Source organism: Phocoena phocoena, chromosome 11, assembly GCF_963924675.1.
Source record: "Phocoena phocoena chromosome 11, mPhoPho1.1, whole genome shotgun sequence".
NCBI lineage: Eukaryota > Metazoa > Chordata > Mammalia > Artiodactyla > Phocoenidae > Phocoena > Phocoena phocoena.
This window is the reverse complement of record NC_089229.1, coordinates 76,519,214-76,546,839: the sequence shown is the minus strand read 5'-3', so window position 1 is coordinate 76,546,839 and position 27,626 is coordinate 76,519,214. Positions and strand designations below refer to the sequence as shown.

At 37.1% G+C, this 27,626-nt stretch overlaps 1 protein-coding gene across 1 annotated transcript; it reads right to left on the bottom strand.

Annotated features, from left to right (window-relative positions):
• Positions 1 to 1,367: 1,367 nt before the first annotated feature.
• AMN1 (antagonist of mitotic exit network 1 homolog) lies at positions 1,368 to 26,792 on the bottom strand. The gene is made up of 6 exons (XM_065887982.1): positions 26,666 to 26,792; positions 22,998 to 23,142; positions 20,427 to 20,644; positions 19,684 to 19,740; positions 14,502 to 14,613; positions 1,368 to 1,690 (listed from the first exon to the last, which is right to left on the bottom strand). Exons 1-6 carry the CDS (start codon positions 26,780 to 26,782, stop codon positions 1,617 to 1,619), a joined length of 723 nt encoding a protein of 240 aa, XP_065744054.1. The 5' UTR covers positions 26,783 to 26,792; the 3' UTR covers positions 1,368 to 1,616.
• Positions 26,793 to 27,626: the final 834 nt, after the last annotated feature.

The following is a 27,626-nucleotide window of genomic DNA, read 5'->3' as shown; positions in this document are numbered from 1 at the left end:
GAGGACAGGAGTGATGACATCTAATCTCTGTACGTCACAGACCAGAAACTTGAAGTATGGGTATTACTTTTATTTATTTTCTTGTCTATTCATTCAACAAACATTTGGGTGCTTATTATGTACCAGACACTGTTCTAGGTATTGGAGATACAGCAGTGAAAAAAAGAGAAATAATTTGTCTTCATGAAGCTTATATACTAGGGTGGGGAGACAGATAACAAATAAAAAATGTCAGATGGTGACAGGTGGAAAGGGGAAAAATAGAGTCTAGAGTGACAGATAAGGGTGACAGGGATAGGTAGGATAGGGATGGGAGACCCAAATTTTAAACAGAGTGCCGAGAAACAGCTAAGGTAACTAGCAGTATAAAAAAAGAAGGTCAAGCTGCAAACTGCTTTAGGATGATGAGTCCTTTATAGACTCTACAAACCTGATACCTTAGATCTTGAAACTAGTTTCCCCCAAAGCGGAAAAAGCTATTGACTTGGTTAGGTGTTCAATATTAAATCTTACTGAATTTGTCTTCAGAAAAATTTCATAGATGGAACAGGCCTTACCCATTTTACACATATATACATATGAACCACCTCTGCAGTGGCAATATATGTTATCTACGCTATAAACATATCACATTTATAAAGTAGTTAATAGTAAGGACAAGGAGTAGAGTTGAATATGTAAACCCTTCCTTCTAAACATATACAAGAAAGCTGCCATACCACACTTTCCCTGTTATTCACTACATCACAGTTAAAATAGGAAATCTTTAAGAAAAGTCCCACTGAGACAGGCTCATGGCACAGGGAATATGCTGAATTTGGGGGTAGTTTAAGCACAGTATACTTCAGAGAATTTTGTGATTATAGAGAGTAATACATTTCATTTGAAAACTAAGACCTGTGTGTTTATTTCACAATGTGAAACCAGTAGAGCTTCAGGATACAACCTCTGTGATGACATTTCATGTTTACTCATTCTTACACATTCTTGACTGCAGTTTTTAAGGATGAAAGTTTGTAGATGAATAGCATGTATTTGGGAAAAGTAGCCATACTCAGTAACATTCATATGCCGAATGGCTAAGGTATATGATGTCCTGGATTATGACATTAAACTATTATATTTCTGTTTCATTGAAATAATAAATTCTGTGAAGAAGTTACAGGCCTGATGTTCAGCTTTGCTTTCTGGCCAGTGGACATTTAAATAATTTGGAAGGTAGCAGCCAAAAAATAGCTAGGTAGGTAATTAATGCTTTTAGAAATACCTTTACTTAGAATTCTCCTAATGTTTATCCATATTGGTAAATCTCTCTTACAGCAGCTCAAATATCTAGGTAGGAGAAGGAAATATCCAGGGAAAACAGGTAATTTAAAACTTTGCTATTAAAGAAACAAACACAATACCCTCCCCAAATACATCAGAGGGCATGCTAGGATTGTCATTTCAAGAACAATCACTCCTCAAACAAACTTAGAAATAACAGCACTATTAAAATGTTTAAGAGCCTGGTTAACTTCAAAGCATAAATCATATTATTGGAAAGCCAATCTCTAGACCGTTGTTTCCTGGGAAAGTTGTATGAAGATCATAGCTTTGATAAGCCTCAATAAGCATCAATATACAGTCCACGTCACTTGCTTTAGTTTGTTTGGGCCTACTAATTGCTCCAAGACTTCTCGTGAATGATCTACAAAAGAAAACAATGACAATATATTAATTCACGGTAATCAAAGATATTGAATGTGTCCTCATGTATAAACTGGGGATGATGATAACTATTATATCTCATAGGGTTATTTAAAGGATTAAATGAGACGATATATAAAGCATACTATAAGCTAAAAATACATTTAATTAGTGGTAACCATCACTATTATTAGCTGCAGTAAACATATCATAGTAATACTTCTAAAAAACAGGTATTTACTGTTTTCTCTGTAATTTCATCTTAATTTCACCAACCAGAGAGTAATAGGGTTAAAGTTTCTCAGGGTCCTGGCAGGAAGTAGATGACACACTAAACTAGGGTGCTTGAACAGGTTTTAACTACAAAGGAGTGATTAAAGAAAACATGATTAAAGAAACCCAACAGGTATGGTAAAACACCTTGGGAAGCTGCAACATGCCCATGACGGTTAGGGGACAGAGTAGTTACTAAAACAGGACAACTTGACCTGTAGTTGAACATTTTTCCATGTCATATAATATTTATAAAACATGATTTTAAATAGATAACTATTACATGAATTCCTTGTAATTTAACCAATCTGTATGACTGGACATTTAGATGGTTTTCAATTATTCACAATATATAGCCGTGATTTTAATATAGTTTACATATCTTTTGCAAAGTCAGTTTTATAGTATCTTTTAATGCTTTTAATGCTTTAATGCAAAAATACTGCTAAAATTTTATTACTTTAAAAATTATTCAGGAGTTTAATAAACTTGTTCCATAGATACAACCTATGTTGTGTGAACCTAGTCTTGGGAAATTTCTAGTTTAGTCGTTCTCAGACTTAAAGATTTTGTAGACCACTAGGAAAAAAAGCAGGCCCAACACATGGTTACTAAGTTTTATTTTAAGTAAAACAAAAATAAGCCAAAACATTAAAGATTTAGTGCAAGAAAGAGAACTAGAGAGTGTTTGGAAACAAGAAGTTATAGTTGTGAAAACAAAGGTTTACTTCAGCAGCTAATTTTTTAAAAAGCAGCTAAAAATATAACAAATGCGCAATTTTCATTGTCATAAAAAATATCAGTTATTATAGAGGAAGTCTGTTATTACAGGAGATCTAGATTAAGGACAGGTTTCAAATAGGTTGAAAGTAAAAGGATGGAGAAAGATATATCATGCAGACAGCAACTGTAACAAAGCTGTAGTGGTTATACTAATAGAAAAGGGAGGAACACTTTCCAACTTACTCTATGAGGTCAGTATTACCTTGACACCAAAGCCAGACAAAAACATCACATACACAAAAAACAACAGACCAATATTTCTTATGAACATGTACTCAGAAATCCTCAATAAAACACAAGCGAACCAAATCTAGCAACACAGAAAGGGTTACATGCCATGATCAACTGGAATTTACCCCAGGAATGCAAGGTTAGTTTAACATCTGGAAATCAATTAATGTAGTACACTGTATTAGTTTCCTCTTGCTGCTGTAACAAATAACCACAACCTTAATGGCTTAAAACAACACAAATTTATTATTGTACAGTTTTGAAGGTCAGAATTTCAAAATGGGCCTTCCTGGGCTAAAAGCAGGTATTAGGAGCTTAGCGTTCTTTTTGGAGGCTCTAGGGGAGAATCCACCTCCCTGACTCTTCCAGTTTCTAAAGGCCGCCACATTCCTTGAATTCCTCCATATTCAAAGTGAGCAACATTGGACAAAGTCTTTCTTATGCTGCCATCTCTATGGTTCTCCTTCTGTCTCCCTCTTCTACTTTTAAAGACCCTTATGATTACATTGGGCCCACCTGGGTAATCCAGGATAATCTCCTTATTTTAAGGTCAATATACTTGTAGGTTCTGAGCATTAGAACATGGACATCTTTGGGTGGGGGCATATTTCTGCCTATGGCACCCATATTAATAGAATAAAGGACAAAAACGACATGATCATTTCAATAGACACAGAAAAGGCATTTTATAAAATCCAACATTCATGATAAAAAACATTCAACAAACCAGAAACAGAAAGGAACTTCCTCAACCTGATAAAGGGCATCTATGTAAAACCCACCACTAACATCATCCTTAATGGTGAGAGACTAAATAATTTCCCCCTAAGATCAGGAACAAAGATAAGGATTTCCCTGGGGCTTCCCTGGTGGTGCAGTGCTTGAGAGTCCGCCTGCCGATGCAGGGGACACGGGTTCGTGCCCCGGTCCGGGAAGATCCCACATGCCGCAGAGCGGCTGGGCCCGTGAGCCATGGCCGCTGAGCCTGCGCGTCTGGAGCCTGTGTTCCGCAACGGAAGAGGCCACAACAGTGAGAGGCCCGTGTACCGCCAAAAAAAAAAAAAAAAAAAAAAGATAAGGATTTCTCCTTTTGCCACTTTTATGCAACACTGCACTGGAGGTTCTAGCCATGGAAATTAGGGAAGAAAAAGAAAAGGCATTCATGTTGGAAAGGAAAAAGTAAAACTCTTTATTTGTAGTTAGGTAATATGGTACTAAGGAATCCACTAAAAATTAGAACTAATAAATGAGTTCAGCAAGGTTGCAGGGCACAAGATCAATATACAAAAATCAATTTATTTCTACACAATGAACAATCCAAAAATTAAAAGCAGCTCTTTGTCCTTTTCCTGTTTGCCCATTTGGGTTCCCCTCTAACCTTAAAAGAACCTAATTATAGGAATGAGATCACTAAGCAATTGAAACTAACTCCTGACTTATGCTCTCCTGAACGCACATCATGCCTTGTCTAACCTGTTGATTCTTTTCCTAGATAAAAAGACGTAAGTATGAAGAATTAAGCAGTTAAAAAAGTGACTTGCTTTCTACCCCCAACAGCTCCCTTAGCAATCCTACAGGCAGATCATGCAGGCAAGGTTTTCTTCTCTCTGAAGAAAGAGTCAGCCAGTCTGCACTCAATGGAGAATGATGCAAAACCCAACCTCATGCCTCAATGATTCAATGAGATTCTTTCCCCCATTTTTCCATTTAAAAACTCATGGCTGAGCAGAATCTTTGGAGTTGGTCTCTGGACATGAGTTTACCATCTCCCCAGATTGCTATCTTTTCTTTTTCTTTCTTCTTATTTTTGGTCACATTGTGTGGCTTGCAGGATCTTAGGTCCCCGAGCAGAGATTGAACCCGGATCCTTGGCAGTGAAAGCACAGAGTCCTAACCACAGGACCACCAGGGAATCACCCTGTCTTTTCTGATTAAAGCACCTTTTTTTTTCTTTTCTTAATGGTGATATCTTTTTATTTTTTCTATTATTTATTTATTTTTGGCTGTGTTGGGTCTTTGTTGCTGCAGGTGGGCTTTCTCTAGTTGCGGTGAGGGGGGCTACTCTTCCTTGTGGTGTGCGGGCCTTTCATAGAGGTGGCTTCTCTTTGTTGCAGAGCACAGGCTCTAGGTGCATGGGCTTCAGCAGTTGTGGCTCGCGGACCCTAGAGCACAGGTTCAGTAGTTGTGGCGCACGGGCTTAGTTGCTCCACGGCATGTGGGATCTTCCCGGACCAGGGCTCGAACCCATGTCCCCTGCATTGGCAGGCAGATTTTTTTTTTTTTGCGGTACGCGGGCCTCTCACTGTTGTGGCGCACAGGCTCTGGACGCGCAGGCTCAGCGGCCATGGCTCATGGGCCCAGCCACTCCGCGGCATGTGGGATCTTCCTGGACCGAGGCACGAACCCGTGTCCCCTGCATCGGCAGGCAGACTCTCAACCACTACACCACCAGGGAAGCCCGGCAGGCAGATTCTTAACCACTGCGCCACCAGGGAAGTCCCAAAGCACCTTTCTTTTCTACTGACACTTGCCTCTTGAATTATTGGCATATTAGTGGCAAGCAGCCAAACCTGGGTTCCGTTACAAAATGAAATTAAGAAAATAATTTCATCTACATTACCATCAAAAAGAATAAAATAGGGCTTCCCTGGTGGCGCAGTGGTTGAGAGTCCACCTGGACACGGGTTCGTGCCCTGGCCCGGGAAGATCCCACATGCAGCGGAGTGGCTGGGCCCGTGAGCCACGGCCGCTGAGCCTGCGTGTCCGGAGCCTGTGCTCCGCAACGGGAGAGGCCACAACAGTGGGAGGCCCGTGTACCGAAAAATAAAATAAAATACTTAGGAATACGTTTAACAAAAGAAATGAAAAACTTATACTCTGAAAACTACAAAACATTGTTGAAAGAAATCAAAGAAGATCTAATAAATGGAAAGATGTCCATGTTCATAGATTAGAAGACTTAGTATTAAGATGGCAGTACTCCCCAAACTGACTACAGATTCAATGCAATCCCTAGCAAAATTCCAGCAAACTTTTTAAAAAGAAATTGACAAAATGATTCTAACATTTACATAGGAATTCAAGGGACCCAGAAGAGCCAACACAGTTTTGAAAAAGAACAAAATTGGAAACGTGTACTTCCCAATTTCACTTTAGCTGGTGTTTCTAAGACTATTTTGGCATTTTTACTAGTTATGAATATATTATCAAATATTATATGTAAATATTTGTTTTCTGACTATATTTGTCACTCTTCTGTAGGAATTTATTATTGTACATAAATAGAAAAACACTTTTCCCTCTAGTTGTGAGCATACAGTATATTTTTATGTAATTTTAAAAACTGGATGCTAGAGGGCAGTATTACATTACTCAAAGTCTCCTCAGGCAGCTTTTCTTTTCCCCATAAAAGTATACAGTATTTAGAGCAGTGAGTCAATAGTAGGAATATTCGATGCCTGTAAGTTTATTACGCTATAGGGAGAAACTGTGGGGTCTCTAAGTATTTCATATCTCTTGCCAGAATACTCTGTAGAAATTGTGGAGGAGGAAAAATAATTTTCTCTTTACCCTTCTGAGTTCTTGGCTGAGATCCCCTGTGACCAAAGACAGACAAGAGAAAAACAAACAGAAGTTTATCAACAAGTATACTTCATGTATACATGGGAGATACCCAGGAAAAATGAGTAAACTCCCTGAGAGGGCCCAAGCCACCACCTTAAATACCATCTTCAGCTAAAGACAAAAGAAAGATTTTGGTGTTGTGGGGAGACCGGTTATGGGAAGTTACCAGGAAAAGCATAGTAAACAAGGGTAATGAAACCAGGCAGGAGGACCCTGCTGGGCCCTCCTGGGTACAAGCCCCTCCATGTCTCCCACTTCCTGTTTGCAGAAAAAGCTTTTGTCTCCTAGGCCTTCCCCAAGTTCCAAAGAGCAGACTCAAACAGTTAATGATTAGAGAAGTAGAAAATGGAGAAACAAAGAAAGCAGGCAAACAAGAAAAGTAATAATAGCTAGAACAATGGAGTCACAGGACTCCTAGTTCCTCCTGAAGGGATAGAGATAACAATCTGACATATCTGAGTTGTTCTGCAGAAACTAGGACCCACCCCCCCAACCAGGTGAAGGATGTTGACTACATGCTGACCACCAGCACACAGACCCCAGACTGACTGGAACCAGGAGATTGATGATTAAGATTCCCAGAACTTCACCCTGTTATTTCACCACCAGCCAATCAGAAAAATGTCCACGAGCTGATCGCACACCCTGTGACCCTTATCCCTAAAGTTGCCTTCAAAACTCTTGACTGAAAGCCATCAGGGAGTTCCAGTCTTTTGAGCATCAGCCGTCCTTTCTCCTTGCTGGCACCCTGCACCACAACCCGGTGTCAGTAGATTGGCTTTGCTGCACATGGAGCAAGGAGACCTGATTTTGGTTTGGTAACAGTGAGATTCACTATACAGATTTAAGTCAGTGCCTTCTCCACTGAATCTGATTCTGATTTAGAGTCACCCTTCCCTTCTTAGTACAGAGAGGGAGACACTTTACAAATGGAGATTTCCTTTATAAATGTATATTTTCCTTACAAAAGGGTAACTTCTACTGCTTTCAGAGCTCCTCCAGTGTCTGTGAAAAATCAGCTTAAAATAATCCTTATGCTAAAGAGGCATATTTTGGGGTGGCTTATTCTGCCACTCACCAAAACACAGACTCTCAGGACTGAAAAAGACTCTAAAGGTCGTTTATACCAATCACACTACTGATGCTTGATGTCACTCTCCTACTTCCTTCCCTTTTCTACTAATAGTGAAACCACTTGACACCAAAGGCTTAGGAAATTGCTCTACTGGGGAAAGAAGTAGAAACTGTGGATTAGGTGATTTAGGTTTTTACTTCCAGTTCTACTATTAACTATTTCTAAGATTTGGGGCAAGCCACCTAAATTCATTGTATCTCTGTTCCCTTACTTTTAAAACAAGGGAGTTGTGTAGATGACTTCGAAGGAACCTTTTACCATCTTTCTAAAAATCTCTGACTAATGTAGTTGGAGACCACTTTTTGAAAGAGGTTCATTACGGGAGGTTATGGAGCCCCAAGAAAAAGAAGAAACTATGGGAAATATAAGTTAACAAACTAAGTTTTTCAAATGATCAAGGAAAATGTAATTTAGACATTTTTATAGAATACACAGTGAAAAAAGTGAGGCTGGACACATTTTTACAAACAATGATCAAGGTTCTAATGCGTCACTACAGTGTATGGCATAAAGAAGTTTCGTAATTCTGGATTAGTAATGTATGAATAAATAATGATAAGGAAAGAGAATAATATAGGATTTAGAAAATAAAATATATGAAATTTAAAAAGTAGTTGTCCTTGAAGCAAGGAATCAGCTTTAATTACAGGGAAACTCTGAAGCAAACCACTTGTCTCTTTGTGGTAAATCTTGATATATTTATTATCCAGGAATCTAAGTAAAGAACTTGCTTGTAAAGTAATCAAGCTGATCCTTGAATCAAACAAATCCTCTGATATCACTAAAATTTGAGTCGATTAAATCAAAGTGGCAGATTTCCTGTTGGGTTTTCCTGCCTTTCAATGTAAACATAAGGACTCTAGTGCTAATTGCTTTATTGTCCTTCTAAAACCTAAACTTAGATGCCTGTGATTACTGTGAAACGCGTCTAGATAATGATAGAAACTGAAATCCATGTCCATTGTAGGAGATTAATAAAACTGTGTGAGTTGAAATTACTGAAAATCATTGCAGACATAATTTAAATTAAAATAATTTAATACATTTAAAAATTATTTTCTGTTTCCATAATGTCTGTGATCTACAGTATTTTAAATAGCAGCTTAGGTTTTTGGTCTCTTCTGCAGAAATAAAATCAGAGTGCTTCTAACAGTTTCAAGACTTAATTTATAATGTGGAGTTTTGCTTACAGTCTGATTGTAATGTTAAGAAATTTTATAAAAACTTACAGTGGAGAAGATAAACCTATTAATTCAGGGAATCTGATGAGTAACTACAGTTGACACTGCCAATTTGGGGGTCAGGTTGCTTTGAGGATAATATAACACTAGAATTGCACAAACATATGATATACATACATTCTTTTTATAGAATATGTATCATTATTGTCTTATCTAGTCAGATGTGAGCAATCACATGAATACGTAAGAGGAAACATATAAGGTGTCATGAAAGAAGAAAGAACATTTATTTATCAGGCAAAAAAAAGCATTTGTCTTTTCTGGAAAAAAGAGAAATTAACAAATAAATATAAGGTGAAGGCTTCCCTGGTGGTGCAGTGGTTGAGAGTCCGCCTGCCGATGCAGGGGACACGGGTTCGTGCCCTGGTCCGGGAAGATCCCACATGCCGCGGAGCGGCTGGGCCCGTGAGCCATGGCCGCTGAGCCTGCACGTCCTGAGCCTGTGCTCCGCAACAGGAGAGGCCACAACAGTGAGAGGCCCGCGTACCGCAAAAAACAAACAAACAAAAAAACATATATATATATATGGTGAATATATTAGCCCACTTTATTTTCATTCAATGATGGTAGCAAAAATATACAATGGTAGGTGCTGACGGGAAAGCGGGAAGAGTAGAGATGATCTGGGTAGTTGAAAAACTTCAGCTTTTTTTCTCTTTAAGAACCTTTATCGGTAAAAGCCACTGTATGTGAACCCTTATATTATTATCAGATCACCCAATTTTATGACTGACATTTATATGTAAGGAAAAGTTGAGGTCCACAGAAGTTAAGTTATTCAGTGTTTTGGAGAGATGGTAGGAGACTAGGGATTGGTGCTCATTTCACTTTATCTTGAGATTTTTGTTTAATTTTAGCAGTGTTATTAAAAACTATGTCACAATGGACAAATACCATTTCAGTTTCTCACTTTCCTCTTCTGTGAAAGGAGGGATCAACATAATAATACATGAATTATTCTGTGTTAAAAAATATGTGGGAAATGCTTGGGTGGGGGAGCAAAACGTGCCACCCCAAAATGTCTCTGTGGCATGAGGATTATTTCAAGCTGATAACAATCAAGCACCAAAAGACTCAAGAAGAAATTTTGACCTTCCTCCTTACTGCCTAAAAGAAGTATAGATCAAGTTATCGCCAGAGGTTGTCTGCAAGAATATGGGCTAGGTGTGGTGGTGGAAACTCAGCAGGGCCTAGAGATGAGAGTACCTTTATGGCGCAACTGCGCTGCATGGCCCAACAAATATTTGTTTACCAAACATTTGCTTTTTCATCTTTCATGTGAATTGCCTTCCTCCCTTTTGAATTCCCAAACCTCTACCCCCAACATCCTCTTTAGCTGCTGAAAATGTTGTTTAAGACGAGGGTTTCAGCCATTTTGGTGAGTTACTCAGTTCTCCTGGGTCTCTTCCATGTATACATGTTATTAAACTTTTGTTTGATTTTCGCCTCTTAATCCGCCTCCTATCAATTTAATTCTTAGACCAGCCGGAAGAACCTAAAAGGGTAGAGGAAAACGTCTAACTCCCTGGCACTTAGATAAAAAAAGTTAAGTTTCTTAGCAATAGTATTTCTCAGAGCCTTTGAGAAATTAATATTCATTATAGTGGTATGTTGCATTTCCCAAACATTTGGACATATAAACATATTTTGTTTTATGCTTTATCCCTTGATGTCTTCTAGAACACCATACCATGTAACTGTAATTAGTGAGATCAAGGGATTGTGGGGCAGATCAAGGAAAAAGATACGACCACAAGGTGGCAGTAGCACACAACGAGCTTTAATTGGGCAGCACTTTGATAGGTTTGCATGGAAGGGGAGTCCCTCACAACAGAACTTCCACTTACTCAGAAAGGGAGTAAGGTAAGGGAATTCCCAGAAGCCTGAGCTGAGGAGGGGGGCGTTATGTAGCTGTTGCTCAGCAGCAAGATAGTTGGTAAATTCAGTATTCTGAGCCATTATGTGGATGTGGAAAGATTTAGTGGGATTAAGTTTTCCTAGTATCTATAATCATACCAGGTAGGCATTTCTCTTGAATTCACCAACTGATAATACATCTTTGGTTTCCAGTGATCTCAGTAATTATATAATTTATCTCAAAAGCCTTCTGCTTTAAAAATCTGACTAATGACTGCAACATATTTTCCAGACTTCAAAATTCATATTTGTTAGTCATTTCTATACTGATACAGGCACCTTTAAGCATTTTATTATTGGCCTTGTTGTACTCAAATTTTAAGTTTTTGGTTGTACCTTCTAAAGATTTCATTACCTATAGGGTCTTTGATGATTGTTTTAAGCAGTTTGCCTAAGGATAAGTTTTTCTGGTTGACTGTGTGTATAGTTTGTCCTCACTTCTATTAAAAGTAGAGGGAAAATGCCAATGAACTATTTCCAAATTGTAGCCAGAAAGATAATCAAGATAAAATTAGCAAAGGCTGAGTTTATAACATGTTATGTAGCCAAGTTATCCTGAGACAAATATAACAGAACATTAAAACATTAACTATTTCAGCTAAGGTTCCAGGACTAGAGGTACCAGCTACTCTCTCATTCTAAAATGAGATACCAGACTTGTACATGATTTGCAAATGCTTGGCTGAAAACTCATTTTGAAATCCGTGGTGCCTCATCCATTCAAAGATAAAAGTGTTAAAATGGGAAGCGACGGAAAACTGGAAATTGAAGAAAGTATTTTTTTGAAGACAGTTATGATTTGAGTTGTCGAAAGAGGGTTGCAGGTGCTTGCTCTTGCCTTCAAGCCTAGTGAGAGGGGGCTCTAAGGAGATCAGTTGGAGAATCTGATTTGTCCCTTGGAGCCTGGGAGACACATTACACTAATATCAGACCTGAGAAAACTAAAAAGCAAAAGGCTATGGTAAGAGTCCATGTGGCTAAAGAGAGGACTGAAGTTGGGGAAATAACCTGCACTCTTACTGTCTAAAGTATTGTGTTTCCTATGGACAGATGCGGGCTGGCATGGGTTGCCTTGTAGTTTGCTCATGAAAGCAACTTGGATGGTCTAGGAAACCTCAACAGAAAGAGACTGAAGGTGTACCACCAGCTGCCTGGGTGCAGAGGAAGAAAATGCTAGCTACTAGCCAGAAGAGACACATTTGCTTGAATCAAGAGAACTGTAGATGTAGGAGATATATGCAGTGATGAGGGGAGTGGCGGAAAGTGGACCCTGAAAAAGATCAGAAGTGCCCCACTTTTGAGAGAGCACGGATCAGGATGAGCTCCCCACAGGCCCTCAGTGCTGCCGCTAGATCACAGCCGTGGTAGTCAAGTTAGACTTTCCTTTCCCGACCCTTCCCTTCTGCTCACTGCAGTCCCACCCTGTACTGACATTGGTGGGGTCAGAAACCATGGTGGGCAAGCTGGGAAAGGAAGAAGAGAAGCGCGAGGTGGTAAAACAGAGTAACAACGTCCCCTTACCCACAGCAGCGTTTCCACCTACAGCAAACTGGAGCTGACTGGAGGAGCAAAAAGCTTTAATTTGAACTTGTTAGGAGTATTACGTGGGTCTAAGACGTTTTAATTGCTGAAATGAGAGGGTTTCAGTGATATGAAATGACAAGACTTTTAACTATCTGAGAATGATAAGAAAAGTCAGTGGCACATGTCGGAGATTTTCATTTGGCTTTGGGAAATATTAGGCCCTTTAGATTAAACCTGTAATTAATATAGTGTGAGGAAAATGGAGTCACTTTGTGAGTACCACTCTCTTGTTCAATGTATTGATTAAATGTACATATAGCTCAGTGAGTAGATTTACATACTTTTAGTTGGTATTCTGAAAAGACCTATTATCCAAAATTGCTGTTATTACATTTCACATACTGTGGGGTCTCCTCCACTTTACAATAATAGCCTACTTGTTAGAATATAATTTTCTGCCTTGTTTGATGACCAGAGAGCCTCTGCCTGCCTTCTCATAACCCCCAGAATAGTGTTCACATGTACCAATTCCCCGTACTCAGTCACATGAATTTTTCTGGTTCTAAATTATTTTCTTAAAATTATGATTACTAATTTTTAATAGGTAAAATAATTCACATGATACAAAATTCAAAAGGACAAACGGGTATATGGTGAAAGCTTTTTCCTAGTCTTGTTTCTCCACAACCTTCCCTAGAGGTACCCACTGGTAACAGTTTCTAACATCACTTTTGGCTTTAGTGTTGAGAGATGTCTGCCTAAAATAAGATTTAGTCTTCATTATAGATGTCACTGATAACCAAATACAACCCATTACAGGCTTAGTTTAGATTGGCAGTCCAAACACAAGAAAAACCAGAAGATGTCAAAAGTACTTCTAGGGCTTCCCTAGTGGTGCAGTGGTTGACAGTCCCCCTGCCAATGCAGGGGACACGGGTTCGTGCCCCGGTCCGGGAAGATCCCACGTGCCGCGGAGTGGCTGGGCCCGCGAGCCATAGCCGCTGAGCCTGCGCATCCGGAGCCTGTGCTCCACAATGGGAGAGGCCACAACAGTGAGAGGCCCGTACAGCAAAATAAAAACAAAAACAAACAAAAAGGACTTCTAGGATAGTAACTATTAGACTGTAATTAGGAAAAAGAGCTGGAAGGGCTGGGCATAAGTACTGACTCGCACATAAGATCCTGGTTATATTGTGGTATGGGACCCACTGTAGGGGTGATGTGAAAGGCATATTATGGCTCTTATACAAGCCAAAAGGGCTGTGACTACTTTAGTGAAGTACCACATTAGCCAAATGATTCTGAATCTCAATGGCTACAGCTTGATAAGATTACAGTTAACAGGTCATTTATGGGGCTTCCCGGGTGGCACAGTGGTTAAGAATCCACCTGCCAATGCAGGGGACACGGGTTTGAGCCCTGGTCCAGGAAGATCCCACATGCCGCGGAGCAACTATGCCCATGCACCACAACTACTGAGCCTGTGCTCTAGAGCCCACGAGCCACAACTACTGAGCCTGCATGCCACAACTAATGAAGCCCACGCGCCTAGAGCCCGTGCTCCACAACAAGAGAAGTCACCACAATGAGAAGCCCACACACCGCAATCAAGAGTAGCCCCCACTCGCCACAACTAAAGAAAGCCCATGCACATCAACAAAGACCCAACACAGACAAAAATAAATAAATAAAATAAATTAGTGGAAAAAAAAGCAGGTCATTTAGCATATTTGAAAGATGTAATATTATAAACTTGACTTCATAAAGCATAATGTTTAATATCATGACCACTACCACTGCCACCATCGTCCTCCTCAAGGCAGTTAACATTTACTGAGCATTTGCCATCACCACATCGCCATCATCATCATGACTTAACATTTACTGAGCCCTCACTATGTGCTAGGCACCATATGAAGTGTTATCAGATAACCATCATGACCAAGTTTATGAGGTAGATACTGTCATTATACCCACTTAATGTGAGGAAACTGAATAATGGAATGGGTTAAGTAATTTACTCAAGGTCACACAGTTATTAAAAGGTGAAACCAAGATTTGAACCCAAGCAGCCTCATACTAACCTGTTACCAGGGGGCATCCATGGAAGAGTAATATACATATCTGAGGACAGCAAGTAAGGACAGCTTCTACAGCCTCATCAGTCAGATTCACACAATATCCCATATGAATCTCCTATTTAAAAATAAAGAAAGTATAATCAAAAGAAAAAATAAGACAATAATAACAGTGTGAAAAAGCTTGGGAAATACTGTACTCTGATAACAAAAAACCCAAATATCAACTTGCAAGAAAAACTCTATAGAAAGGACCAGTGAAATTCTGTAGTAATTTGGAAGGTATAGCACCTTTAAGAGTTAAATGCCCAACCACTTTATAAGGCAATTTGGCAGTATCTATTAAAACTGACAGTAAGTATGCCCCAGAACCCAGCAATTCCAACTGCAGATGTCCACTATATAGAGAGAAACTCTTGTACATGTGCGTAAGGAAACAACTTATAAATATGCCAATTGCAATATTATCTGTAATAGTAAAGAAGTGGAGACTTGGTAAATAAATGGTGGTTCATTAATATATTGTAATAAGATAAAACAGTTACAATGAAAAATATCTATTTGTATTAATAGACATAAATCTTAAACATAATGTTAGTTCAGACAATTTAGAAAACACTATGGTAGCATCTTATAAAGCTAAACATGTACTCAACTATATGACCCAGCAATTTCATTCTAGGTATTTACCCCCTCAAAATGAAACCATGTCTACACAAAGACTTGTATGCAAATGTCCATAGCAGTATTTATAATAGTCCAAAATTGGAACAACCTGGATGTCCATCAAATGGTGAATGTATGAACAAACTGTGTCATATTCCAGACTATGGAATACTACTCAGAAAAAAAAGGAATGAAATATTAACACGTGCAACAACATGGGTGAATCTCAAAAACATTATGCCAAGTGAAAGAAGTAAAAGAAAAAAGTAAAAAACCAAAAGACAATTTACTGCATGATTCCATTCATATAAAAGTATAGAAAAGGCAAAACTATACTGACAAAATCAGTGGTTGCTTGGGAGAGGGCCACAGCAGGGCACTGACTGCAAAGGGATGGGAGATAACCTCTTAGGGTGATGGAAATATTCTATACTTAACTGTGGTCGTGGTTACAAGGCTGTATAACAATTACCAAAATTCATCACACTGTACACTTAAAATAGGTGAGTTTTATTGCATGTAACTTAAACCTCAATAAAGCTTGAAAAAATTTTAAAACATAATTTTGAATAAAAAAGCAAATTGTAAAACAACACACACACTATGAAACTATTATGTACTATTTAAAAACATATAAAACAATACAATATCTTATTTATGGATATATATACACATACACACACATATGCATAGAGAGAGAGATGATGCATCCAAATATGGAAGGAAAGATACACAGAAGAGTGGTTACCTCTGAAGGAAGAAAGGGGGAATAAATAAGGGGAGGGAGCTTTAGATGTAACATATAATAATTTTTTAAAAAAGAACTGGAACAAATGCAGAAAATGTTAAAATTCAAATGGTTGGTCCACAGGTCTATTATATTACTTTCTATACTTTTTCATATATTTGAAACATTATATATCTTTTGTTTACTGTTCTAATTCAGAACCCTTTTGCATTGCTGGTGAGAATGTAAAAGGATACAGTTGCTATGGACCGTATGGCAGTTTCTCAAACAATTATACATAGAATTAGCATATGATCTAGCTATTTCACTTCTAGGGATATACCCAAAAGAATTGAAAGCAGGGACCCAAACAGATATCTGTACACCTATGTTCATAGCAGCAGTATTCACAATGGCCAAAAGGTGGAAACATATCAATGGATGAATGGGTTAAAAAAAAAAATGTGATTATAATGGGCAAATTCATAAAGACAGAAGATAGAATAGAGGTTGCCAGAGGCTGGGGGAGAAGATAATGGGGAGTTATTGTTTAAAGGGTAGAGTTTCAATTTGGGATGATGAAAAAGTTCTGGAGATAGTTAATGGTGATGGCTGCACAATGATGTGAATGTACTTAATTCTACTGAACTGTACACTAAAAATGGTTAAAATAGCAATTTTTATGTATATTTGCCCATATTAAAAAAATTTAACAATTCTGGAAATAAGATTCATGTGGTAATTGATATGCATACTTATGGTAATATCAGCTTTTCAGGAGAAAAGAAATACTATGTTGATGTACATATTATAATTAATCATATCTTAGAAATAAAGGAAACTTGAATATATTGAAAACTCATAAAAATTGAGGCAGAAAGCATTGTATATTATACATTGGCAAAGGCATCCTATGATATGAATTGGCAAAGGCTACAGACAATGAAATACAACTGAGAACAAGAGATGGAAGGAACAGTGTTCAAGTCAGGTTTCATTTAAAATACATTAAGGCATTAAAAAAAAGAAAAGATTCAACTCTGGCAAATTGGGGTCCTAGCAAAAACTGTGAATTCACAACATAACCTTTATGTGAAACAATTCAGCAATCTGAATTTGGGACCATTAAAAAAAGGATTCATACCTATTGATCCACTTGTTTCATTATGGAGAGTTCATTATAGCAATGGAAGAAAAAAGTGATATGTCCCAACATATGAATATTTCCAGTAGCTAAAAGCTGTAAATAATCTGAATTACCAACATTAGAAAAATGATTAAAGGAAAGTGATACATAACACGGACAGATTTTGTTCTCTGATATGCCAGTGCCTAGAACACAGCAGATACTCAATAAATATTTGTTTAATAAATGAATAATTTTATACAGCAAATTAAACTTTTAGTCATGAAGACTACAGAAAACTATAAAATGACTGTAATATGAAGTTAAGAATATGATAACATTTATTAGGTGTTACCATATGTCTGGAACTGCAGTCAAACCTGGGGATAAAATGACAACAAAGTGATGAACAAAATGGTCCATGCTCACTGAGAACTCAGATCAACAGAGATTTCAGAGGCAATCCTGACATTCAACAAACGCTGTAGCATACGTTTGTACTAAATGTCAATCTTTAAGAGAGGTCCTTAGACTTTTAATCAAATTTATTTTCAAATTATAAACTATTTAGCAACATTGGTAATTTAATTTTCCAGAATTGAACAAATTAAAAGCAACAGATTAAAACAGGGTATCTAATAAATAGCAGGCATACATGTTACCCAAAAGAGAAGAATCAGTTAAAAAGATGAAGATATCTGTATTTCAGTTTCAGTCTGAAATTGTGGTCAGAAAGATGCTATGAGCCAAAGGTTAAAATATATTCCTTTAAGGAAGGAATTAAGTTCTAACAAATTTCAGAAAGATTTCCATTAAAATGTTTTGGCACTTAACAGAAATAAGCTTTGGAAAACTGAAAAAGTGAAAAATTCAATGACACTACAATGACCAACACATTGGTTACTGGATTTTTTCCTAAGTCTGCTTAGGTTGGTGCTCCTAATTTTATAAAGCTGAAGTAAATATGTAGGTATATTTCCTACCACTGCATAACAACTAATTTCCTGGTGGTTTTATTAGGAAGTGATAAACTAGGTTAACTGTTTGAGAACTTTGTTAAAAATGATGGTGACTAACACACCACTGTAAAGCAACTATACTCCAATGAAGATGTTAAAAAAAATGATGGTGATTATAGGATAATGTAAAAATTGAATAACCTAATGAATATAAGGCAGTAGCATGGAGGCTAGAATGTAGTAAGTGCTCAACAAATGTTAGTATTTAAACAGTAAAAATTATGGCAGTTATTGTCCTTACAGTTAGAATGCAATTTGGAATTTGGAACTTCATATTTTAAAGAAAGGAATTTCTTAATTAAAAGATTTGTAAAAATATATATGCTATTTTATATACACACATACACACATAAATACAAGCAGAATGCAAATATATAAATATCACCAAAAAACTATTTGAGCATTAAATCAAGCAGAAATATTTTGGCAAAAACATGGCACCACCATTCTATTATAATAGTGATTACTAACTTTTATAATTCATTTATAGCCAGCTTACTTCCAAAAAGGATTTGATGTGATTTATTGTTGAAAAGCACAGCTATATTAATTATGAGTAAAAACAAAATAAAACACTGTAAACTGAAAAAGGAAAAAAACAAAATCTTGGGACAAAAGTCTTCTTCATATTTAGAAACAGGTTACAGGTATCACATCAGTCATTGGATACAAAGGTTGAACACTAATTTAAGATCTTTTCAAACAGCTGCACAATGTGGCTTCTGGAGAGGAAAAACCTTTTCTCTATCCTCTTATGTTTGTCTTTGGAAGCCTTCGAATTAAACTGACAGTAAGATTAGCAAGAGAAAAGATGAGGTTTATTCACAAGATCACAAAGAAAGTGGCTCAAAGAAATGGCTAGAATTTAGAGTTTATATACCATCTTAATAGGGGAAGGGGAGGGGGAGAAAGGACACTCAGAAAAACAGGTGACTTTTTAGGGAAGACAAAATGAACTTTAGGAGAATAGATGGGACTTAACGATAATCTTGTGACAATGTTTATTTAATGCAATTTGTCATCTGACTTCCCCATGTATGGGAAGCCTACCTTAAAGGGGGTTTGAGGCAGTTGAATTCTTTTGGAATGGTCTGCTTTTAGGCAGATGGGGGAAGGTGGGGTCTAAGACAAAGTCTTTTTTTTTTTTTTTAAACCCTTGTTGTTTCTCAGACATCTTCAGATCAAAATAATTTTTACGCCACAGTGGTATAGTCTGGATCCCTTCATGGATTCAGAAAAAGATGATGGCAAGAGAAAAAATATGATGTCAAGAAAAATACACTGGCAAGAGAATAAGTAGTCCTGGTAAAAATATCAGCCAGACATGAAAATTCTAAAGAATGTCATTTTACATTGATAAATTTTCATCCATAATAAGACTATCTTTAAATGTATTAGAAGCTAAAATTTCTGGAGAATAAGAACTTTTATTGGAAGTAAAATGGGATTTATTATAAAGTATACTTTATCTCCTAATTTTAACCAGTTTTTCTTCACTCTGGGAATAAAGAGGTGGAGGTAAAAAAAAAAAAAGTCCATGTTAATATCTAATTGAGAATAAGGCACTGGTTGTCTTCTAGGTTTAAAAAAGAATTTCTGAGGATAATGTGAATTCAGATAATCATCATCTTTACAGATATTTAAAATTACCTCTAATTTCTTGGCACAAGGTCCACTAACAAGCGCAACCACACCACTGTCAGATACCTGAGCAAAGGGAAAAAGGAACATAGCACGTAAATGGAGAGGATGGAAGCAAACTTTTATAAAAATTATTAATTATTTAGATATAGTTTTATTTCCTCCCGTTTGGCAAAGGTGTCTTAGCCACACATACCTTCCACCCTTACTGAAAATAATTGGGGGGTGGTGCCAAATTATACTGTAATTATTTAACTATCAAAGCATGAAGCCAACAATTTTAGTGGACTTCCCTGGTGGTGCGGTGGTTAAGAATCTGCCTGCCAATGCAGGGGACATGGGTTCGAGCCCTGGTCCGGGAAGATCCCACATGTTGTGGAACAACTAAGCCCGTGCGCCACAACTACTGAGACTGCGCTCTAGAGCCCGCGAGCCACAACTACTGAAGCCCACTCACCACAACTAGTGAAGCCCGCACACCTTAGAGCCCATGCTCCACAACAAGAGAAGCCACCGCAATGAGAAGCCCGTGCACTGCAACGAAGAGTAGCCCCCACTCTCCGCAACTAGAGAAAGCCCGCTCGCAGCAATGAAGACCCAACATAACCAAAAATAAATAAATACATAAATAAACAAATAAATAAAAAAATTTTTAGCAACAACAAAAAGAACTAATTATGTTCTGATGAGTTATGGAAATACTCTGGGCAAATACCTACAGTCTCTACCTTTCAAGTCTGTATTTCATTTACCTGAGTAGCTGAAAAATCAACACACTGCAAAAATGGGCAGTTTTCTCCTAATGCCTGTAAGGACACATCAGTAATACCTAAGCAGCCACCTAAATCAATGATCTTTAGCAGCCGGCAATTGAGTGCAAGAGCAAGGACTCCTTCATCAGTGAGATTGCAGCATCTTTTCAAAGAAGCTTCGTGCAGGTAAGAACAAGATGAAGCCACAGCTTTTATTCCTGAGGGAAAACATAATTCTGTATCAATGAGCTATATATGTTTATATATGACAAATGTGACTGATTTTCATTTCATCAATCACCAGTACTGATACATCCAATTGCATGTTAGCCTTTTTCAAAGTAGTGCATGTGGGGATATACTTTATTTCCAGTGATGTTGTCATTATTTAAAACTCTTTTGGAATGTTTCAAGAATTCTCTACATAATCTGTAGTATATTCTTCAGAGTATCTGCAATTAATGACAAGACTTTTTTGTTTATGATTAGACTTGCTTTTAGGAAATAGCCAAAAGTCATTCAGAACCAAAATAGGTAATTAAATAGTAGATGATTCTCCTTTTTGTTAAAAGTTTTAAATAAAGTTAATTTTCTCGTGGACTCTGAAAAGAAATCAAAAGTTAAATGGCCCAAATGTCTTAAGTAATAGTTTTCATGCTTATCCTTAGGAATCATACCTGTATCTCTGTGTTTCCTCTTCCCTCTTTGATTCTGCCCTTTGCTATCAACATGCACCTTCTTTGTTAGCCTGGACCAATCTTACATTTTATCAACGGTCAAGAAAACAGAAGCCCTTAAATTCAATTCAACTGATGTAAAAGCACTCTGGTGACAGGTACGTGATAATGTGCCACATAAATAGAAACATACTTCAGGAATCCTGGGCCCTTTAGTCATGGACAAACATTATAGCACTGTTAAAAGGAACTTTCATGGGCAAAATACACAAAAGGGAAGATGGTAAATTCGTGTGTAGGTCATTTTTATTGTTTTCCATACCTTAAGAAAGAACTCTTATTTTATTCATTAGTGTCCAGCATGAAAGTTCTTTTTAGTGAATCAATATTTGTGTAAACACTTTAAAACTTATGCTTCTTTGCAGTATTATGAATATCTTAACTTGCTAACCAAGCTGATTGTAAAATAGAGCCAACTACCCACAAGATTTTTCAGAAACCTAGGTAGCCAAATAACTCTTTCTTTCTTATACTGAAGAAAAAGATAAAAATCCTCTATTGAAAAAAAATGGTAAAAATCCATTAATTCATGTAACAGTCACACTGAAAAATGCAGTTTGTCTGGCTATAAAAAACTGTAACTGGAGAGGCCCACGTACCGCAAAAAAACAAAAAAAAAAAACTGTAACTGGACAAGGCCGGTACCAAGTTCAGTTGCTTGCTGCTCGAAAGGCCAATACTCCAGAGACAAGTATTGGTGGAAAAGGAAAAGTCTGCTGTATTCAGGAGGCCAGCAACCTGGGAAGCTGGTGGACTACTGTCCTAAGACCATCTCCAAGTTGCCGGATGGGAGACAAAGGTTTTATAGGCAGTGTGAGGGAGGGAGCTGGAGGGTACATGAGCAGTTTGTACACAATTTTCAGATTGGTTGGCATCAAGGTGAAGTTTCAAGCAACACCAATCTTCTGGTTTCAACCAGTCTGGGGTCTACGCGCTGATGGTCAGCAGTTTTCATCTCGTGGGGGTATGCTTCCTGTAAAAACAACTTAGGAGTGTGTGTTAGACCTTTATATCTTTCAGGGAACTGGGAGCTTGGTGATTTTGCTATTTGACTGGCTTATAGTATAAATTGTTGCCATCTTCCAGGCAATGTCTTTGAAGTTGGTATCTGGAATTAAGCAAGCAGGATTAGTTCTTTCCTAGTCAATCAGTCATTGTCTAATATAGTTTTATGGCAGCAGAAAATATATGATTAGTTTTTTTTTTTTTTTTTTGCGGAGCACAGGCTCCGGACGCGCAGGCTCAGCGGCCATGGCTCATGGGCCCAGCCGCTCCGCAGCATGTGGGATCTTCCCAGACCGGGGCACGAACCTGTGTCCCCTGCATCGGCAGGCAGACTCTCAACCACTGCGCCACCAGGGAAGCCCTATGATTAGTTTTGTGCTGTTCAAAATGGGGCAGCTTATGCTCTGGCTACAAAACTATGTAGTGAACAGGCTGATAGGAGAGTGCCTAGTAAATTTAATCTGATGATGATTTAACTTTCTGCTGTAATATTACAAGAAAGCCTTAACAAAGTATGAACTGGTCATTTCTTGTTTCACTATACTAGGTAAAATATTTAAAATATAGAGGTATATCTATCCATGTTTATTTTAAACATGTTTAAACTTCAAGGTAGTGACTTAGTGTATTTCCCAACTTTCAGCACTGATTATAAGCAAGAATTCTAATTTGGATTCTTTAGCTTAGTTTGAATATTTTATTGATAAATATAGTTCTTATTTCTTTGACATACTTATACTCTCTTTTAACATATTTTCCCCTTCTCTGCTCCAAAATTATGCCAAATGGTGAATAGTACTCAACCAATTCATTGTGTTAATAAACATACCTTTTGAAGTTATGGAAATTCTGTTTTCTTTTGAGGAATTTAAAATTAATTTCTTCAATTTTCTGCAGTTACATAGGTGCAGGAGAGCAGTATCTGAAATATCACAGCTTCGTAGATCTAGAGTTTGGACTTCAGGATGTAAAATCTATAATAAATACATGATTTTGAGAAATTAGTATTTCCTATAAATATAAATGTTTATTCCATATTCAGTGTTTTGATGGTCATAAAAGACAAACAGCAGGTGGAAAATACAGCAAAGAATACAGAAACATATCTGTGTGAAGACAGATACATAGAGCAGGAAAAAAACAACCTAGTTCCAACTGGAGGTGCAGCTTCTAGTGTCCCCAAAGTCTTACTGGGACACAGAGCACTGTTGAGACAGCTGGTACAGAGTAAGGACCCACTAGACCTGCAAGCAGAACCAAGGTGGTGGTGGGAGCTTATCCTCTTCCAGTGGTTCCTATTATTAGAGATTCTAACTCTGTGTCTCTTTGCTCAGCAAGTACGAGTCTTTAGGCACTTATATACCAAATGCTTATCTAGAATATTTACCTCCTTCATTTTTATTTTTGGGAGCTAGTACAAACAAACCCAGTATTACTGAATGTTTACTTGAGGGCAACAAATAGCAGATTAATTTCAAAGGATTCTGAGCTCTTTTTCTGGGGGTATTTTCCTTCTCTTTTGCTTTATTTTTATGAAAATAGAAATGGCTTACACTTTTCTGAACAAAGTAATGTACTGTTATTATAAAACATTCATACAGCACAGAAAAATTACAGAAATGATACAAATAACTATTTCTGTTTATTGAGCACTTACCAGGAAGGGTACTAAGTGTTACATAAAATATGTCATTTAATATTCTCTCTCTCTCTCTCTCACATACACATACACATACACACACACATACACACACACACACCACCCTAAGAGATTGGTCATTGCTATTTTATAAATGAGAAAATTGAGTCACCCAGAGCTTAAGTAGCAACACAAAGTACACAGCTAAAAAAAGGAGCAGAGCTAGGATTGGAAGCCAGGTCTTCCTAATTCCAAAGGCCATGCGTTTAACTAGTTATAGCTAAAATTACCCATAATATCAACACCCAGTGACAAACATAATATTAGTTTTGATGCTTTTTGAGTTTTTAAAAAAAATTTGAAGAAAAATGGGATCAGATCACATATATTTATAAATGGGCACTTTTTATAAAAATAATTAATTGTGGTTGCATACTATTTCATTTTATGCATGCACCGTAACTTATTAAATGCGTCCTACACTGGCAAACACTTATGTTGAACATTCAGACTGATTTTAAGAGGCAATATAGTACAGTGTATAAGAGCATGTACTCTGGAGGCAGGCTGCCTGAGTTCCAACCCTGTGATTGTGATCAAGCTCTGCTTTCTTTTTGTGCCTCACTATCCTCATTAAGATGAGGATGATATTTGTGAGAAATAAAGGTGCCTTGCTTATAATATATGCTATATATAACTGTTAGCTATTTTATTATTATGAAAATGTTATGGTGAGCATTCTTGTGTGCTTTTTAAATTATTTTCTTCTTGAGATTAACACCAGTAAATGGTAATTATGTGAGGTGATGGAGATGTTAACTAACCTGCCGTGGTAACCATTTCATAATATATAAGTGTATCAAGTCATCACGTGTGTTGTACACCTTAAACTTACACAAGGTTATATGTCACTTATATCTCAATAAAGCTGGAAAAAAATAACAGAAGTGAAATTTTTGAGTCAATGGTAAGCAAATTTTTAGGACTTTTGATAGAATGCCAAACTGTCCTCCTAAAAGGTTTTTTTAAATCAATTTATACTCTCACAGCAGGGGATAAAAGTGATTGCTCCCCACACTATTGCCAGCACCAGGTATTACTATTTTTTAAGTCTCTGCTAAACTGAAAGACAAACTGTGACTTTGATTACTAATAAGGTTAAATATCCTTTTATGTATTACTGCTGATTTATATTTTTTCCTTGGAGTATTTCCTGATTCTTCTATTTTATTATTTGTTTGTTTTGATTTTTCTTAGCGGTCTGCAGGCATGATTTACATTGGCAAGATAAAAAAAATAGAATTTCATACATACTGCAAATATTTTTCCTAGTTTGTTACTTTATTTTTTTCTTCTTGCCATAAAGAAGTTTATATTTTTATATATTTAAATCTATCAATCTTTTTCTTCTTGTTTTCTAACTTGGTGTCATGTTTAAAAAGGCCTTCTCCACCCAGAGACTATAAAAAGACTTAGGAAATTTTTCAAAAAAAGCCATCCCCAGATGTGTGCAACTTTTAAAAAAATGTTAGATCTGGTCTTTTAAATAATTTCATAAGCAGGACTTTCATAAGGATGGGGATTAGATGGAAACACCAAGGGAAATAACGCTTTTGATTTTTCTATCTCATTTACCCCCTTAGCCCTTTTTTATTCAGGTAAAATTAGGTTTAAATGAATGTTCAGGATTGTCATAAAACAAAAATTTAAGTCACTGAAATACAGGTTAAAGGGATGTGGGGAAGTGAAGAAAACCACGTTTTCTGTAGCGTCAATGTTTCATCTGTGAGCCACACAAACATTATATACATCCACAGAACCATCAACAGTAAGAGCTGGATTCTACCTCCAAAGAGCAAAGCAGACTACAACACTAAAATGTCTATGTTCAAATGCAAGCTAACAGGAAGAAAATAAAGCATTAAAGGCACATCAAGTTAATGTAGAGGAAACACTATGGCACACTGAAGCACAATTCCAATGTGAAGTCACCATTGTAGACATATGGGGAGTGCTACCATCAGAGCTTGCTTCCTTTTGATCACAGGCTTTGGGCAGAATATGTAGTAAAGTCAGCAATAAGTAGTTCCAGTCTCTGTAGGCAGTGAGTGATGATAGCTGCAAACCCATTTTACAGTTAAGACAACTGTGGTTCAATGTCAGAAAGAGTAGCAAGGCTAGAATTTTAATTCAGGTTGGAGGCCTTTACTACACTTATTCCCTTACAGAATAGTTAATTTTAGCTTAGTTAGTGAAGGGGAGTAAGTATAAATTAGCTGGAGTGAGGTACCCAAGAAGAATGAGAAGAATTTAGAAGAGTGATTTTTAACTGACTGCTAACCATGAATGGACAAAGTCAATAGGCTACGATCATTTTTTAAATGGAATAAGACATACTAGAATAAAATAGAAAATATCCAAGTGTACTGTACAGAGTACTGTTACACAGAGGTGTGGCTTGTGCGCTAGCGTCACAATGTAACATATATATTTCTTACTGTGGGTCTTTTTTTTTGCCATTTGTTTATTCACCCAGCATTTTAATTTTTTTCCAGCTTTATTAAGGTGAACTCAATCAAAAAGTTTAAACTTCTTGAAAATATGGAGTTCATGGATGCTGGTACCATGAAGACAAGAGAAACACCTGAAAGAATAGTGGGAGAAGATTTTTTAGAAACTATTACACATGGACATTCTGGTTATCTGGAGAAAAAAAGAACCCCAACACTTTATTATATTTTAAAATTATTACTAATCCTACTATAAACCACTGTTCCAAAAATCTGAAACCATAGCTAAACAGTAAAATATAATAGCCTGCTTTACAGGCTACACATGCTCTTTGTATATGCTCTTACCTCACTTATATTCGAATCTGTTATCTGCCCCTGCACGCTCATTATTTTGATCAGTCTGTCTTTTATGTTGGGTGGCAAAGGCTTAATGTCTGTGATATATCTAGAAATATTCTTCATGAAGCACCAAAGGCATCTGAAATACAAATACAATATAGTAAATTACACTGTACAGGTACTGATTCCTAATATTTGTTTGTTTTAAAATAGATCTTTATTGGAGAATTGCTTCACAATACTGTGTTAGTTTCTGTTGTACACCAAAGTGAATCAGTTATATGCATACACATGTCCCCACATCCCCTCCCTCTTGAGCCTCCCTCCCATCCTCCCTATCCCACCCCTCTAGGTCATCACAAAGCACCGAGATGATCTCCCTGTGCTATGCAGCTACTTCCCACTAGCTGTTTTACATTTGGTAGTGTATATATGTTGATGCTACTCTCACTTCGTCCCAGCTTCCCCCTCCCATCCTGTGTCCTCAAGTCCACTCTCTATGTCTACATCTTTATTCCTGCCCTGCAACTAGGTTCATCAGTACCATTTTTTTTTTTTAGATTCCATATATATGCGTTAGCATATGGTATCTGTTTTTCTCTTTCTGACTTACTTCACTCTGTATGACAGACTCTAGGTCCATCCACCTCACTACAAATAACTCAATTTCGTTCCTTTTTATGACTGAGTAATATTCCATTGTGTATATGTGCCACATCTTCTTTATGATAATTCATCTGTCGATGGGCATTTAGGGTGATTCCATGTCCTGGCTATTGTAAATAGTGCTGCAATGAACATTGTGCTACATGTCTCTTATTGAATTATAGTTTTCTCAGGGTATATACCCAATAGTGGGATTGCTGGGTTATACGGTAGTTCTATTTTTATTTTTTTAAGGAACCTCCAAATGCTATTTGTTAGTGCTTAGTCCTTTCACAAACAGGGTGTACATTTTTTCTTTTTT

What these genes read in the sequence shown, in the direction of transcription:
- AMN1 (XM_065887982.1), bottom strand. Translation starts at nt 26,782, where the DNA reads ATGAAGAATATTTCTAGATATATCACAGACATTAAGCCTTTGCCACCC. An exon ending in AATTTCCATAACTTCAAAAG is followed by an intron (nt 20,645 to 22,997) that starts GTATGTTTATTA and finishes GTTTTCCCTCAG; the next exon opens with GAATAAAAGCTGTGGCTTCA. An exon ending in TTGATTTTTCAGCTACTCAG is followed by an intron (nt 19,741 to 20,426) that starts GTAAATGAAATA and finishes CCCTTTGCTCAG; the next exon opens with GTATCTGACAGTGGTGTGGT.